The sequence below is a fragment of the Somniosus microcephalus genome, chromosome 3 (genome assembly GCF_052327205.1).
Source record: "Somniosus microcephalus isolate GS21.2 chromosome 3, FLI_Smic_1.0, whole genome shotgun sequence".
NCBI classification, from domain to species: Eukaryota; Metazoa; Chordata; class Chondrichthyes; order Squaliformes; family Somniosidae; genus Somniosus; species Somniosus microcephalus.
This window is the reverse complement of record NC_140989.1, coordinates 340474265-340487146: the sequence shown is the minus strand read 5'-3', so window position 1 is coordinate 340487146 and position 12882 is coordinate 340474265. Positions and strand designations below refer to the sequence as shown.

The following is a 12882-nucleotide window of genomic DNA, read 5'->3' as shown; positions in this document are numbered from 1 at the left end:
TACCCCATCTTCTGGATCAAAATCTGACCATAGCTGCTTGTAAGTACTGGACTGATAAATCAAAGCACGCAGCCACTGATTGCGTGCAGCTCCACTAGCTGTCCTCTTGGTCCTAGTGCCCCTCCCATGTGGGCCACAGTCTGTTGGCATATGCTGCCGGAGTCTCATTTGCTCTACGTCTGCTATAGCTTTTAAAAGGATCCCCTCCTAGCCCCAACTTATTCATATTACTGGACAATTTCCTTAAATCCTCCGTATTACACAGAATCACAAACTCCCGATCGAGCAGCCCTAAGTCTCTAATCTGCATCCTTCAATGGCCACACGTCACACTGATTCTGATTAGTTATCACCTGGCTCTCAAGGTACTGTTCTTTATTAACCCACCTTTCTGTCTTCGGGCATTTGTCTCTTCCCTTGTGTTATTATGTATCCTAGGTAGATTACTTCATCCTTCCCTACCTGTACCTTTCTAGGGTTTAACTCTAGTCCCGCATTCTATAGGGCTCCCAGTACCATAGTCAATTAAATATTGTGGAGGGACCTGCCACTATCGGATATTCTTGCGGAGTGGAGTTATCTTATTCAATTTGGACTACACCAATTTCCACCAACCAGAATTTCACTGTGGCCACAATGAAAGTCTGGTTTTAATAGGTTAATTTACCTCATAACTCCAAGGTTAAATCTTAGACTGAAACTTAATCTTTTGTTAAACAAACTTTTTATTGCTCTTCTCAGTTTTTACACTCCAGCTTAACTTAAATTGTAGTCGGCTTTTTTTCATTCTGGGGGCACAATCTTATTCGCACATTCTTAAAACTTCCAAAATCCAAGACAAGACAAAAGGGTTAAATGTTTTTTTAACACAGAGAAGTGGGTGGAGCTAAAACACACAGCAGACGTTTTTTTTTTAAAGGACAGACTTTCAGACAAAGGAATGTTGTAACCTCTTAAACATTCATAGTCAGGAAAACTTTCACACTTTAACACACAATTTCATACAACCTGAAAAACCAGCATACATTTAAGGTTCCTTTCAATCAGCAAATCTTGTGTTTTACTTGTCTCGGTACAGATGCTAATAACTTCCATGTTGGTAAAGCTTTAAGTTTATCGTTTTTCCTTTTTTAATCGGTGACTCGGCAACTTCCCCTAGCTTTCCAAATCCCTGTTGTTTGTTTTTTCCCTTCCTTTGCTGAGTTTTCAAATTTGTTAGCCTGCAAATTAGATCTTTTCCTTCTTTATCTCTTCCCTTCTGTTTCGATTCCTTACATTGTTTCTGGTAACAAGCTAAGATTACCATTCCCTCTTTATCTTTGGTTTCTCCCCCCCACTAAACCTTTTGGCTCTCTGCACTGTCTTTTTTATTTTTTTTATCTACCAGGAATTGGGTTATAGAATCCAGGTCCCCCCACAGTGGGGAATCCTCCTTTCCATCTCCCTTTTTTTCCCCCATGATTCTAAATTCACTCATCTCACTTTATATATCTCTTCTCAGATTTCCTTCTTTACTTCCTGTCAATCACTCCGTTTCGTTAAACACACGCAACAACCCTTTAGTCCTGAGGTTTTGATACTGTGGGATCTGTGGCTCCCTGCGTCCTACTTGATCCTGGCCATCACGTGGGACTACTGTCCTCTTAATTCCGGCTCAGGCTAGGCGTTGGGACAGACCTCACCCTTGTCCGTTTTAACCTCTTTGTGACTGTAGAGTTTTATTTCATTCACTCGCTATTGTGCACCCATTCATTCATTTGTTCAGGTTTTGCCGCCTCTCGGCTTATAAGGATTTCCCGCCTCCTGGGTTAAGGGACTTCCCGCCCCTGTCGGTTTAGTTTTTGGCCAGAAGGACTCGTCCTTCACCAATGCGGTTTCGCCGCCTCCCGGCTTACAAGGATTTCCCGCCTCTCGGGTTAGGGGACTTCCAGCCCGTCAGTTTACTGAGGTTTCGCCGCCTCCCGGCTTACAAGGATTTCCCGCCTCCCAGGTTAGGGGACTTCCCGCCCGTCAGTTTACTTTTTAACCACCTTCAATTAAAGGTGTCTTTCTTTTTATAGTTCTTTTGTACGTCGATTCTTACTTGACGTCTCGCCAGCGATTAACCTCTAATTTTACAGGTGGTAATTAAAACATACTCACCCGTCTTAGGTTATCGTTGTCCGAGGGTCTTGTTCAGATCGCGTATCCCATCCTCGTCGCCAATTGATGTAAGCCCCCAAAGTGCGGACCAAGTGATATACAAGGTCGACGTCACCGGCTTGTTGTAAGAAAGAGAGACCAACTAATTGAAGTCACAATGGTTTATTCAAGCCTGGGGAGAACCTTTCAGATTGCTGTCTGATTCCAACTCCACCGATTCCCTAGCAACAATCACAGTTATACAAAAATCAAAACCCTGCCCTAGGGGTGGGGGTAAAGCTTATCAGCATATACAGAGTTATAACTAAATGGCAATTATAAACCGTGACATTTCCCCTTCCTGCCGCCCACAAATCCCACATTTCAGTTATCAATTGGTCCCGTCACCTCCTGTGACTGGGCCTCATAATTACTTTACAACCATCCAGTTGCCCGTAGCCAGGTGGTTTTGCTTGTTACATGTTTTCTTAAGATAACAGTCCTCATTAAATCTCTGCAAAGCACAGATTCTGGCCTTGTTCTCGTGTTACTTCTGTAAAGCAAGCACACCCTCATTAGTCCCACCATACTTTGATGTAATGGAACCCTGTTGTGTGTTTACAACAAACAAATTCTTCGATATGTTATCTTGTATATGTGCTGCCTTACCTGGCCGAATAGGCATCCTCCCTAATCTTCCCACGAGTTGCTCTGCAGTTTAATCTCTCAGCAGTTGAAGTCACCTAATCATGTTTTAAAACTTAGCTCGGTAAATGCAATATACAGACCTTTATATCGTTTAACTCAGGGTAGGGATTAACCCATTATCTCCACCTTGTACATTGGTGCTGCATTACATATTCTAACATAGAAACTAAGGTATAATAGTAGTTTGGTTACTTCACCGGTGTCAGATGAGGTCAGTTGATGACACTTCGTCTGCCAGTTTTCTTAAAGGCATATGCACCACACTTGTTTGACAGATGATTTGACAGTGATCGACAGCATTAAGGTGCTGTCAAAAACTGACGATCATTGTCCAAAGGTGAGCCCTTGCAGCCAGACTCTCCAATTACTTTCTCCTTAGGATAAAACAGATGGGAGCTGCAGCTGAGATTGCAGAAGCCATTTGTCACTTCTCCCGATGAGATGAGCCTACACAAACACTTCACAGCTTGTCACCTGCAGATACATCTAACCACATTAAAAATTACTTTCACAACATGTCCTTACCTCTGATACCAACCAGTGTCCAATTGCATCCTTCACACCAGTTCTGCAGCTGTCATCCAAACACCAACATAACACAGACTCTCACAGCACGCCTCACTTACTCTGGCGGGGCTCCCCGATGCCGGGAAGCCCACAACAGCAGTCGAAAAATTGGAAAAAGCCTCTTAACTACCTGTTAATTACCTGTTAAGTGGCTATAATCCTCTTCCCGCCGCTAGGAGTCGGGTTCCTGTGCAAATCAGGGACCCGACTCCCGAGAAGTTTGGTTGGAGGTTTTGGGACCTGCTCCCATAATTTGGGATTTTCCCAGCAGTCCCGCCTCCTCAGGGCTGGAAAAATCCAGCCCAAAGTCTCCCGTTCAGGTAGACATAAAGCAAAAAGTGCGTGGCACTGCTCTGAGAAATGCAGGGAGTTCTGCCGTTGTCCTGGTTGATGTTAATTGAGGAATGAATGCCACCAAAACAAATTAATTGGTCATTTATCCACTATTTGCTCTTGCAGGACTTTGCTGTGCATAGTAATAGAAATTGTATTAGACCACCAAAGATAGCATGGAGACTTTGCATTGTCATTGCCACAATCACTATTGTTTGTTCCTTCAAGGAAAAACTAGCATTTAGCTGGAGAGAGAATGAGCCCTTACTGCCTTCAAGGAGGCTAGAAGGCATGGATGGGGTTAGGCCAAGCTGCTGGTTTGTACCATGATATTCACAAAGTGCTACATTGCCAAGAACTGTTGGTCATCTGGTGACGGACGGTGGATGAGCAGCACCTCAAAAGGCAGCATTTACAATACTGTAGCGACCTTTTATAGTAATAATGGAATAAAAACAGAAAGTGTTTGAAGTGCAGAGCGGGTCACTCAGCATCTGTACGGAAAAGACATGGCGGGGTGGGGGTGTTTATATAGCAATAATGTTCAGCTCTTCTGCCTTCAATCAAACAGTCCAAAGTCACGCTCTAATATTAAGAAGGCCATTCCTCTCGTGAAGAAGCCCCTGCTACAGGAAGGCATTTCATCACGCTAATAACTTGCATCACACCACAACCATCACTTAAAGCAAGCAGTAGTCCAGAAACATACACCCGGGAGGCTGCTTGTGATTTTGAGTAGGGAATAATAGCTGGATCACCTGTGTGCCTCATTTTAGTTGTTCTGTCCTGGAGTTGGCGTACAAGTGTCATGAGTCACAGTTACAGCATGATTTCTCCATGAGTGTAGCGGTGTATGATTGCCTTAAAATATAGGTGTTGTGAACCTTCCGAGAAGCACACCTTCATGTGCACGACTTTTATATGTTGATCCCATATGATCTGCACATTGATAGGGCAATAACCCTTCCCGATGATGTTTGATACAGAATTGTGCACAAGTGCCTACATGTATACAATCTATATGATATTCTGAATTCCAGGGAAGTCATAGTTGTAGAAAGAATCTGTCAACCTCTTGCTGCTGCTCAAAGCCCAAGTCTATGTAGGTGTTTGCATGGTGAAAAGTCACTTGTTTTATGAAGTGTTGTATGGCAACCTGGCTGTTGGCAGAGATTATTCCTGTGACTAAGTGGAAGGGACCTGTGACACTAAAAGTGAAGACTGTGCTGACTTTCATTGTGACTGGTAATGAAATTCCAATAATTGGCAGGTCTTGTCCTGAAATAGTAACTCTTAGTATCAACCTGGTTTCTGTAACGGAGCCTTCACAGGGGACCTCTGACACCTTGGCAACTGGGGGTCTCTTACATCACAGCTAGTGCCTGGGGTCCTCCGACCACCTGTGTTAGATGAAGTCAAAGGCTTGGTAATTTCACCGATACCGTAATTAGCCTTTCACAACACATTAACAAACCAAAGACTTGTACCAGCAGCTATAACAAGGGCAGTGCTGACAAAAGCGGCTGGGGAGGGAACCCTGCGAAGGCTGTTGTGTGGGCTCCTCTCCCAGACTCTGGTCGTCAAGCGCTGAATGAATTTGCTCATATTTCGGGTGGGGAGGGCTGCAGTTGGGGAATTGTATTGAAAAATTCTGACATTTACACGTCCAATGGTGCAAATTTATACATTTTGTATCCCCCCTAAAAATTCAATATTTTTCTACCAAGCACAAACTGTGATGCTCAATCCGGAGGTCATTTACTTTTATGCTGAACATACTAATTGGTATTAACGCGGTGTATCAATCAGTATTAACGCGGTGTATCAGTTTACATCGGATTACACAGGATATCCAGCACAGAAACAGGCCATTCGGCCCAACCAGTCCATGCTGGCATTTCTGCTCCACTCGAGCCTCCTCCTGTCTTTCCTCTTCTAACTCTATCAGCATAACCCTCTATTCACTTCTCCCTCATGTGCCTATCTAAACACCCCATAAATGCATCTATACTATTCGCTTCAACCACTCCCTGTGGTAGCGAGTTCCACATTCTCACCACTCTCTGGGTAAAGAAGTTTCTTCTGAGTTCTTGGTGACTATCTTATATTGATGGCCTCTAGTTTTGCTCTTCCCCACAAGTGGAAACACTCTCTCTGCATCAACTCTATCAAAACCTTTCATGATTTTAAAGATCTCTATTAGGTCACCCCTCAGCCTTCTTTTTTCAAGAGAAAAAGAGACCCAGCCTGTTCATCTTTTCCTGATAGGTGTACCCTCGCATTTCTGGTATCATCCTTGTAAATCTTCTCTGCACCCTCTCCAGTGCCTCTATATCCTTTTTATAATATGGCGACCAGAACTGTATGCAGTACTCCAAGTGTGGCCTAATCAAGGTTCGATACAGGTTTAGCATAACTTCCCTACTTTTCAATTCTATCCCTCTAGAAATAAACCCTAGTGCTTGGTTTGCTTTTTTTACGGCCTTGCTAACCTGTGTCAATACCTTGTGTGATTTGTGTATTTGTACCACGATTATTTCTATTTATGAATTCTTGAGCAGTTTTGAGGGGAGCGGCTCTCTTCTTCGCAGCCTTTCTTGCTTCTCACATTTAATCAATAAAAGCAGTTATTCTGACCCAGATCCATCTTCTTTTGTTCCTCCTAAACTTCAAATGCACTGTCATATACACTCTTCCTCCTCATTGCAGATTAGTTATGTTGAAATCAACACTAATCTCACAATCTCCTATTTTAACTCATTCTATGCCAGAACCACCATGTGAAAGTACTAACCAACCCCTCCCCAGTCTTGGTTTCCTCCTATGATCCTTTGTGGTTTCCTGCACCTTGGACCTTTCTGTTATAGTAATGGGTTAAGAATGGGCACCTATGGGTAAACTAACAATATGCCATTTATCTGCAGGACATAAAAGCAACGAAAACACGTGTCAAGACAGCCCTGGCACTGCGCTGGGAGGCTGGTATATGTGCTAGCAACTGTGAAAATGAATAGCACTCCCAGAGGAATACAGTGAATTCAAAAGCATACTGCAGCAATTAAGCTATCCTGAAACTTGTTCACCTAAATGCATACCCAAAGACCACTGGGTTCTCCACTTTCATATACATCAAATTATTACATAAGTAACGGACCTGTTCACTCATTTAAAACATTCTAAAACTCTTTAATGATGCACATACACTATTCTTGATGTCCCATTCATATCCTGCTTTGATTTCCCCTCAATGGTTAGAAATTTCAGCTTACATGAGTAGGTGGAGTTTATGAACTTGGTGGAACAAGCTGTACCACTATGCCTACAACTGGTCTAAAGTTTAATTTAATAACCATCTTAGCAAATGGATAAACGTGAAAATAGTCAATAATAACCTAATATATAGGCCTGGAGTTTCAGCTCGATTGTGCTGTTTTTTTCGGCGCAATTGCCCCGATATCTGCGTAACCAACTCAAAACATTGCGGAATTTTAAGCGCAAATTGCATTCAGCGCAACCTGAGTTTCCGCGACCTTTTGCGCTAGGTTTTAAACAATTGTGCTAGTTTTTAAACAATTGCGTTAGAAGCCGGCCCCGCCCACAAATTTGCCATGTCTCTTTAACCCCCCCCCAGGGTGAATTAATCACCATTGGGAGTTTCCGCTAATTGCAATCATTTGCAGGCCTTCAAGAAGGCTTCAAAAATTAAGCTGGTTCTTTTGGGCACAAGGACGCTAATAGGTACGTTTTGAATGAATTTTTTTTAATTACTAAGGAACTCACTACTGTACCCCAATCTAACCAGAAAATGATTTTGTATTTTTTTTGTTGTCATTTTCAGCAATTTAAAATCTGGTTACTCTCAGGTGGTGGGTTGGCACTGTGATTTAAAATGCTTATTTTTTGTGATAAACCCATTTTCAGCTGTATTAATTAAGCTTTTCCAAATTACTACTCCTTAAATATATCATGGAATATTTTTAAAGCAAAATTTTAAAATATATGTTTGGGACCAGATAGAAATGAATACACTTGCCTCACCCAATGTTGCAAACCGTTCACCTATAATTTCTTTTGTAATGAACGGACCTCAGTTAAGTGTGGCCATACAACATGCTTATATATGCAGCGCCATAACAGTAGTTCTATTTTGCTATTTACATTTTAGAAATTGACTTATGTTTAAAGCATATGTATTAGCAATCAAGTAATAATAGGTGTTGGAGACCGGTGAATGATATAAAAGCAAGCGCAAATTATAATCTCAAAATGTAATGAGACACACTGGCCTAATATAGTTTAACCAAACGTGTGGGGACCATTTCAGTATAGTGAAAGAGTCCCTTTTCCTCAATATGTTTAAGTCCTGAACAGCCTTTTATGGCAATTAGAAATAAATGAATTGCATACATTCAGTTAAGAGGACTCCCAATAGTCCATAGCTTGTGCGGCCATTTGCAGTTGTCCCTTGCAATATACAAAAATGGAATTTTATGAACGAGCACCAGAACAACATGTGAATTATAGTTTAACTGTTCCATCTGCCAGCACTCAATAGCACATTGCAACACTATGCAACAGAAGCATCTTTGCACGACATCACTTCTGTTAATAAATCTATATAGAACATAAATTAATTTTTTCTGTTTTAAAAAAAAAAAGTTTATAATCTTCAAATCCAACATTTGAGATTAGTGTTGGCACTACTACTGCTGGGGACGGAAAGGAGATCTTATCTGATGACAGGCTGTGCCATTTAGAGGAATACTGGCAAAGGGGAAGAGTTCTAATTGGAAATTGTGCTATTACTAATAATGCTAATAAATAGGGTTCCAAGCTGAAGGCATGTTGTACCAATTGTTGTTGCCTCCGATAATTATATAAATTAGAAGATATAAAGTCTGAAATTGAGCACAGAAATGGCAAAGAATAAAAAAGCCTTTAATCAGGATAATGCAAAACTGCTATGCTAAGTATTTAATATTTGTGTCTTGATAATTACTGTTTTACCCTATGCTTCAGTTTTTGTACAATGAGATTTCCATCTAGAAAATTCTTTTAGGTTTTTCAGATGCTTTTGTGGACACATTAAACTGTATGAAAGACATCCGCAGCAACATAGTACTCTCAGAACTTGGTTTAAAGCACACACACCGAAACTGCCTTGAGCATCTGATGGATTTTTTTCTGAATTATTTGCAGTTCCGACCAACAATGTAACCTTAAAATGCAATCTTTTTGATCAAATCAGAACACGCAACAAATTTGCCATAATTTACAAACCGTTAAAATTTAACCCCTTTGTTTAGAAATGCATCATGGTAGCATTTTACTTAATTATAAATATAATATGCACATTAATATTTTCAGAAGCTAGCTATGAATTCATCAGTTCAAAATGATCACGATAACCCATTGGGGAAAAAAACTCTAATTGTCCATTAAATCTGTAATTTAAGGGGGAAAAGTTCACTTATGAAACTATATAAAAAATACAATGGGACATTGTTAATCTGAGAGCATAGTTTATTGAAACAATTCAGTTATTTACATTTTAATAACCTCACTTTTTTTCATTTATACTACATTTACTAAATTTTTTATAGGCTGGGTTATAACAAACTTTATTAAAAATTGATTTCAGAATCTAAAACCACAAAAGTAATCCATGTTTTAAAACATTAAGACTGCTATTCAAAGCTACTGAGTGCTGCCTGCTATTTACACAAGATTATTACCTTGCTAGCCAGTTGACTTGCTGCACTGTATGTCTCTGTATAATTAGCTTTTGTGCTAGTTCTGGAGTAGAATGTAAAATGAGTACAATAAGAATCTTGCGTTCTTTTAATGATTATGAAGTATTTGAATTCTCTGTCTGAAGAATCTTCATTTCAGTGCATCGCAATAGGTCGTGCCAAGTTGCTCATCAGACAAGACCAGATGTAAGCAGCTTCAAGATCACGATCAATGGTGACAATATGCAGGCAGAATCAAGGTCACCATCAAACAAGACTAATCGCAACCAGTAACGTTATCAGAAATGTTAGGTTTCCACAGATGTAGATTGTTAATACCATCATTTTAAACCTATGACCCTGTAATTGTAGAATTAAACAGTGAGTATAAGTTGAGTTTACTTTTCTGCTGTATTGCAGTATTTCTGCATTTGTAATTCAAATGAAAATCATTGAGAGCTTTCTGTACTTCTGATGCTACCAGCAAAAATCCCAATAAAACCTAAAGCCAAAATTGTGTACCTGTGGGTCAATCAATTCACTTGAATCCATTATCTCCATTTTATCCTCTTCTCTTTTCCGTGCTATGAAAGGTTGAAATCAAAATTGTTATTCAGTGTAATTTAGAATTTTTTTTGTTTAAAATTAAGATATATACTAAACCTGCACTAATGTGGCACAAAAGATTTCATGCCAATAACCAAAGTGACATTACACAATTAAACTACAGCTTTTGTATGGACAGTTGCCATTAATAATGGTGGTAAATTTTAAACTTCAGCTCTCCTGGTGCAGTGTTTTTCCTACCGGGAATGTAGTATGAGTAATTAACACTCCTCATAGTGTTCTCTGCCCAAATTCCTGTTATGTGCTCCTGGCACATGAAGCTCTGTGCCAGAAGCACTGAAAATAAAGACTGGCCTCAGGATGGGTAACTAACCTAGACAAGGGGAACCCATAACTAAGTGTTGTATGGAAGTTACTGTAAAATAGATTTCTCTGGTAAGTTCACATTTGAAGCTCAGTTTTGTTCTGAGCAGGCTTGAACATTTTCCATTTTATACAAAGTGTTGCATTTAAACAGTCTTCTGTTGTTCCGTTGAGGAGTAGTAAATCATTCAGTCATATAGTTACAATCATTTTTTATGTTAAAGTATGAAAAATAATCTAAAAAGCGGAGTATAACTTCTTCACAGTATAACGCAGTTTACAAGCGGAGTTTCGGCAGCAGTTCAGAGTGTAGGCATGCACCCAAGAAACGTTTTTCTCTTTTCTAAACTTAACGCAAAAGCTTTTTTTATATATTCTCTTTATCAAACTGGAAGTGGCCTGCCCTTATTTGGTAGTCTCCAGACAAATGCACCGCCCTTCAGCCAATGCACACAAGTTTACATTTCTCGTACATCAACATTCAGTAGTTTACATTCAATGTACCGTCCTTCAACTGATTTGTACCCACTTGCGAAGGTTGCAATGTTATGTGTACATTATGGCAATACTATAAACATTCCGAGACCTTACTTCAATCTTGAATACTGGCTGTTCCCAAGTAAAATCTGTAATTCTCTATAGTGATGCTAACCGCCTTTTCCCCCCTATATTGAATGAGCTAAACATGAACACCTTTCAGAAGTCGAATTAACCGAGTTCCTTCTGCCAACACAGAGGATTTTTTTCTTGTGCATCGACAACCGAGCAAATGGCAGTCAACATGGTTTTAGACAGGAATATCCTGCCTGGAAAGATTGGAGTGACTTGGGCTTTTCAACTTGGAAAGGAGGTGTCTGAGGAGCGATCTTATTGGGTATGTAAATGGTATGGAAGAGTTAATCCAGAATACTGCTTTAAAATAAACAGCGGAAGTACAACAAGGGAACACTGGTTCAAACTAGTAAAGGGTGTCTTTAGGACTGATGTCAGGAGGTTCTTCGTGCAGAGAGTGATCAACACATCATTAGTTTTGTCGTGAACCTTTATTGCGGGCCGCCTGCAAATGTTCCTGAAGAAATCATTCAGGAAATTTCTAAATTCCTCAACACTCCTTTTAAAAACCCAGGCATTTTGAATCCCAGATATCTCCTACATCAGCACAGTAAAATAAGAAACTATAAAACCAACTTTAACTGATAATTAAAATACTGACCTTTACATGTGATTATGTAATTATGTGCTTCTAGAATTAGTTCTGTTACAACATGCCAAACTATGAATCCAACCATGACTAATGTATCCCATGGGTTACGGAGGTCCAAGGCAGGCAGATCCATTCCAAGAAAGATTGATGCAACTATGTTAAGATAAAATTGAATATGAATTGATTTATTTGTTCTGATCAGCAATTTCTACTGGGAGATCTCTTATAGGAATACTCAGCAATCTAATGAGAGAGAGAAATACTACTTTTCACAACAACTCTGATCACATTCTACAAACAGAAATACCTGAAATATAAAAAGAGCTAATCTTAGTTGGGCTGATGTCTGGTGTTATAAGGCAGCCCAAGCGACTGTGGTACACTGTCACCATTCTTCACACATCTGCAAAATGTCTGATGTTAAAGGAGAAATGTCTGATGCATTTTGGGAGGACTAACAAAGCAAGGGAATACACAATGAATGGTAGGACCCTAGGAAGGACAGAGGATCAGAGGGACCTTGGTGTGCATATGCATAGATCCCTGAAAGCAGCAGGACAGGTAGATAAGGTGGTTAAGAAGGCATATGGGATACTTGCCTTCATTAGCTGAGGCATAGAATATAAGAGCAGGGAGGTTATGATGGAGCTGTACAAAACGTTAGTTAGGCCACAGCTGGAATACTGTGTGCAGTTCTAGTCGCCACACTATAGGAAGAATGTGATTGCATTGGAGAGGGTGCAGAGGAGATTCACCAGGATGTTACCTGGGTTGGAGCATTTCAGCTATGAAGAGAGACTGGACAGGCTGGGGTTGTTTTCCTTAGAGCAGAGAAGGCTGAGGGGGGACCCGATTGATGTGTACAAAATTACGAAGGGCATAGATAGGGTAGATGGAAAGGAACTTTTCCCCTTAGTAGAGGGGTCAATAACCAGGGGGCATAGTTTCAAGGTAAGGGGCAGGAGGTTTAGAGGGGATTTGAGGAAAAACTTTTTCACCCAGAGGGTGGTTGGAATCTGGAACTCAGTGCCTGAAAGGGTGGTAGAGGCAGGAACCCTCACAACATTCAAGAAGCATTTAGACGAGCACTTGAAACGCCATAGCATACAAGGCTACGGACCAAGTGCTAGAAAATGGGATTAGAATAGATAGGGCTTGATGGCCGGCGCAGACACAATGGGCATATGACTCTATGGCCTAGAAATTGAGTGCCCTTAGCGCCGATTTTGCGGCGCTAGAGGGCCTAGCGCTGCATTTGGCGCCGGCGCCGAAATTGCCTGGGGCCCT

At 40.6% G+C, this 12882-nt stretch overlaps 2 protein-coding genes across 5 annotated transcripts in view; one reads left to right on the top strand and one right to left on the bottom strand.

The window, feature by feature from the left end:
• Positions 1–9975, top strand: part of LOC147122285 (uncharacterized) — a 69078-nt gene extending 59103 nt beyond the window's left edge. For 3 of the 4 annotated variants that reach the window (XM_085983249.1, XM_085983250.1, XM_085983251.1), the window contains exon 3: positions 9622–9975. In XM_085983249.1, coding sequence (XP_085839375.1) covers positions 9622–9755 — 134 coding nt within the window. In that variant the 3' untranslated portion in view covers positions 9756–9975. Of the gene's footprint in view, positions 1–9607 lie in introns of all 4 variants that reach the window. The other variant, XM_085983252.1, reaches the window with a different exon arrangement.
• Positions 9698–12882, bottom strand: part of frrs1b (ferric-chelate reductase 1b) — a 59315-nt gene continuing 56130 nt past the window's right edge. The window contains exons 14-16 of the mRNA XM_085983253.1: positions 11605–11748; positions 9984–10045; positions 9698–9821 (exon numbers count right to left, since the gene is read on the bottom strand). Coding sequence (XP_085839379.1) covers positions 9729–9821; positions 9984–10045; positions 11605–11748 — 299 coding nt within the window. The 3' untranslated portion in view covers positions 9698–9728. The remainder of the gene's footprint in view (positions 9822–9983; positions 10046–11604; positions 11749–12882) is intronic.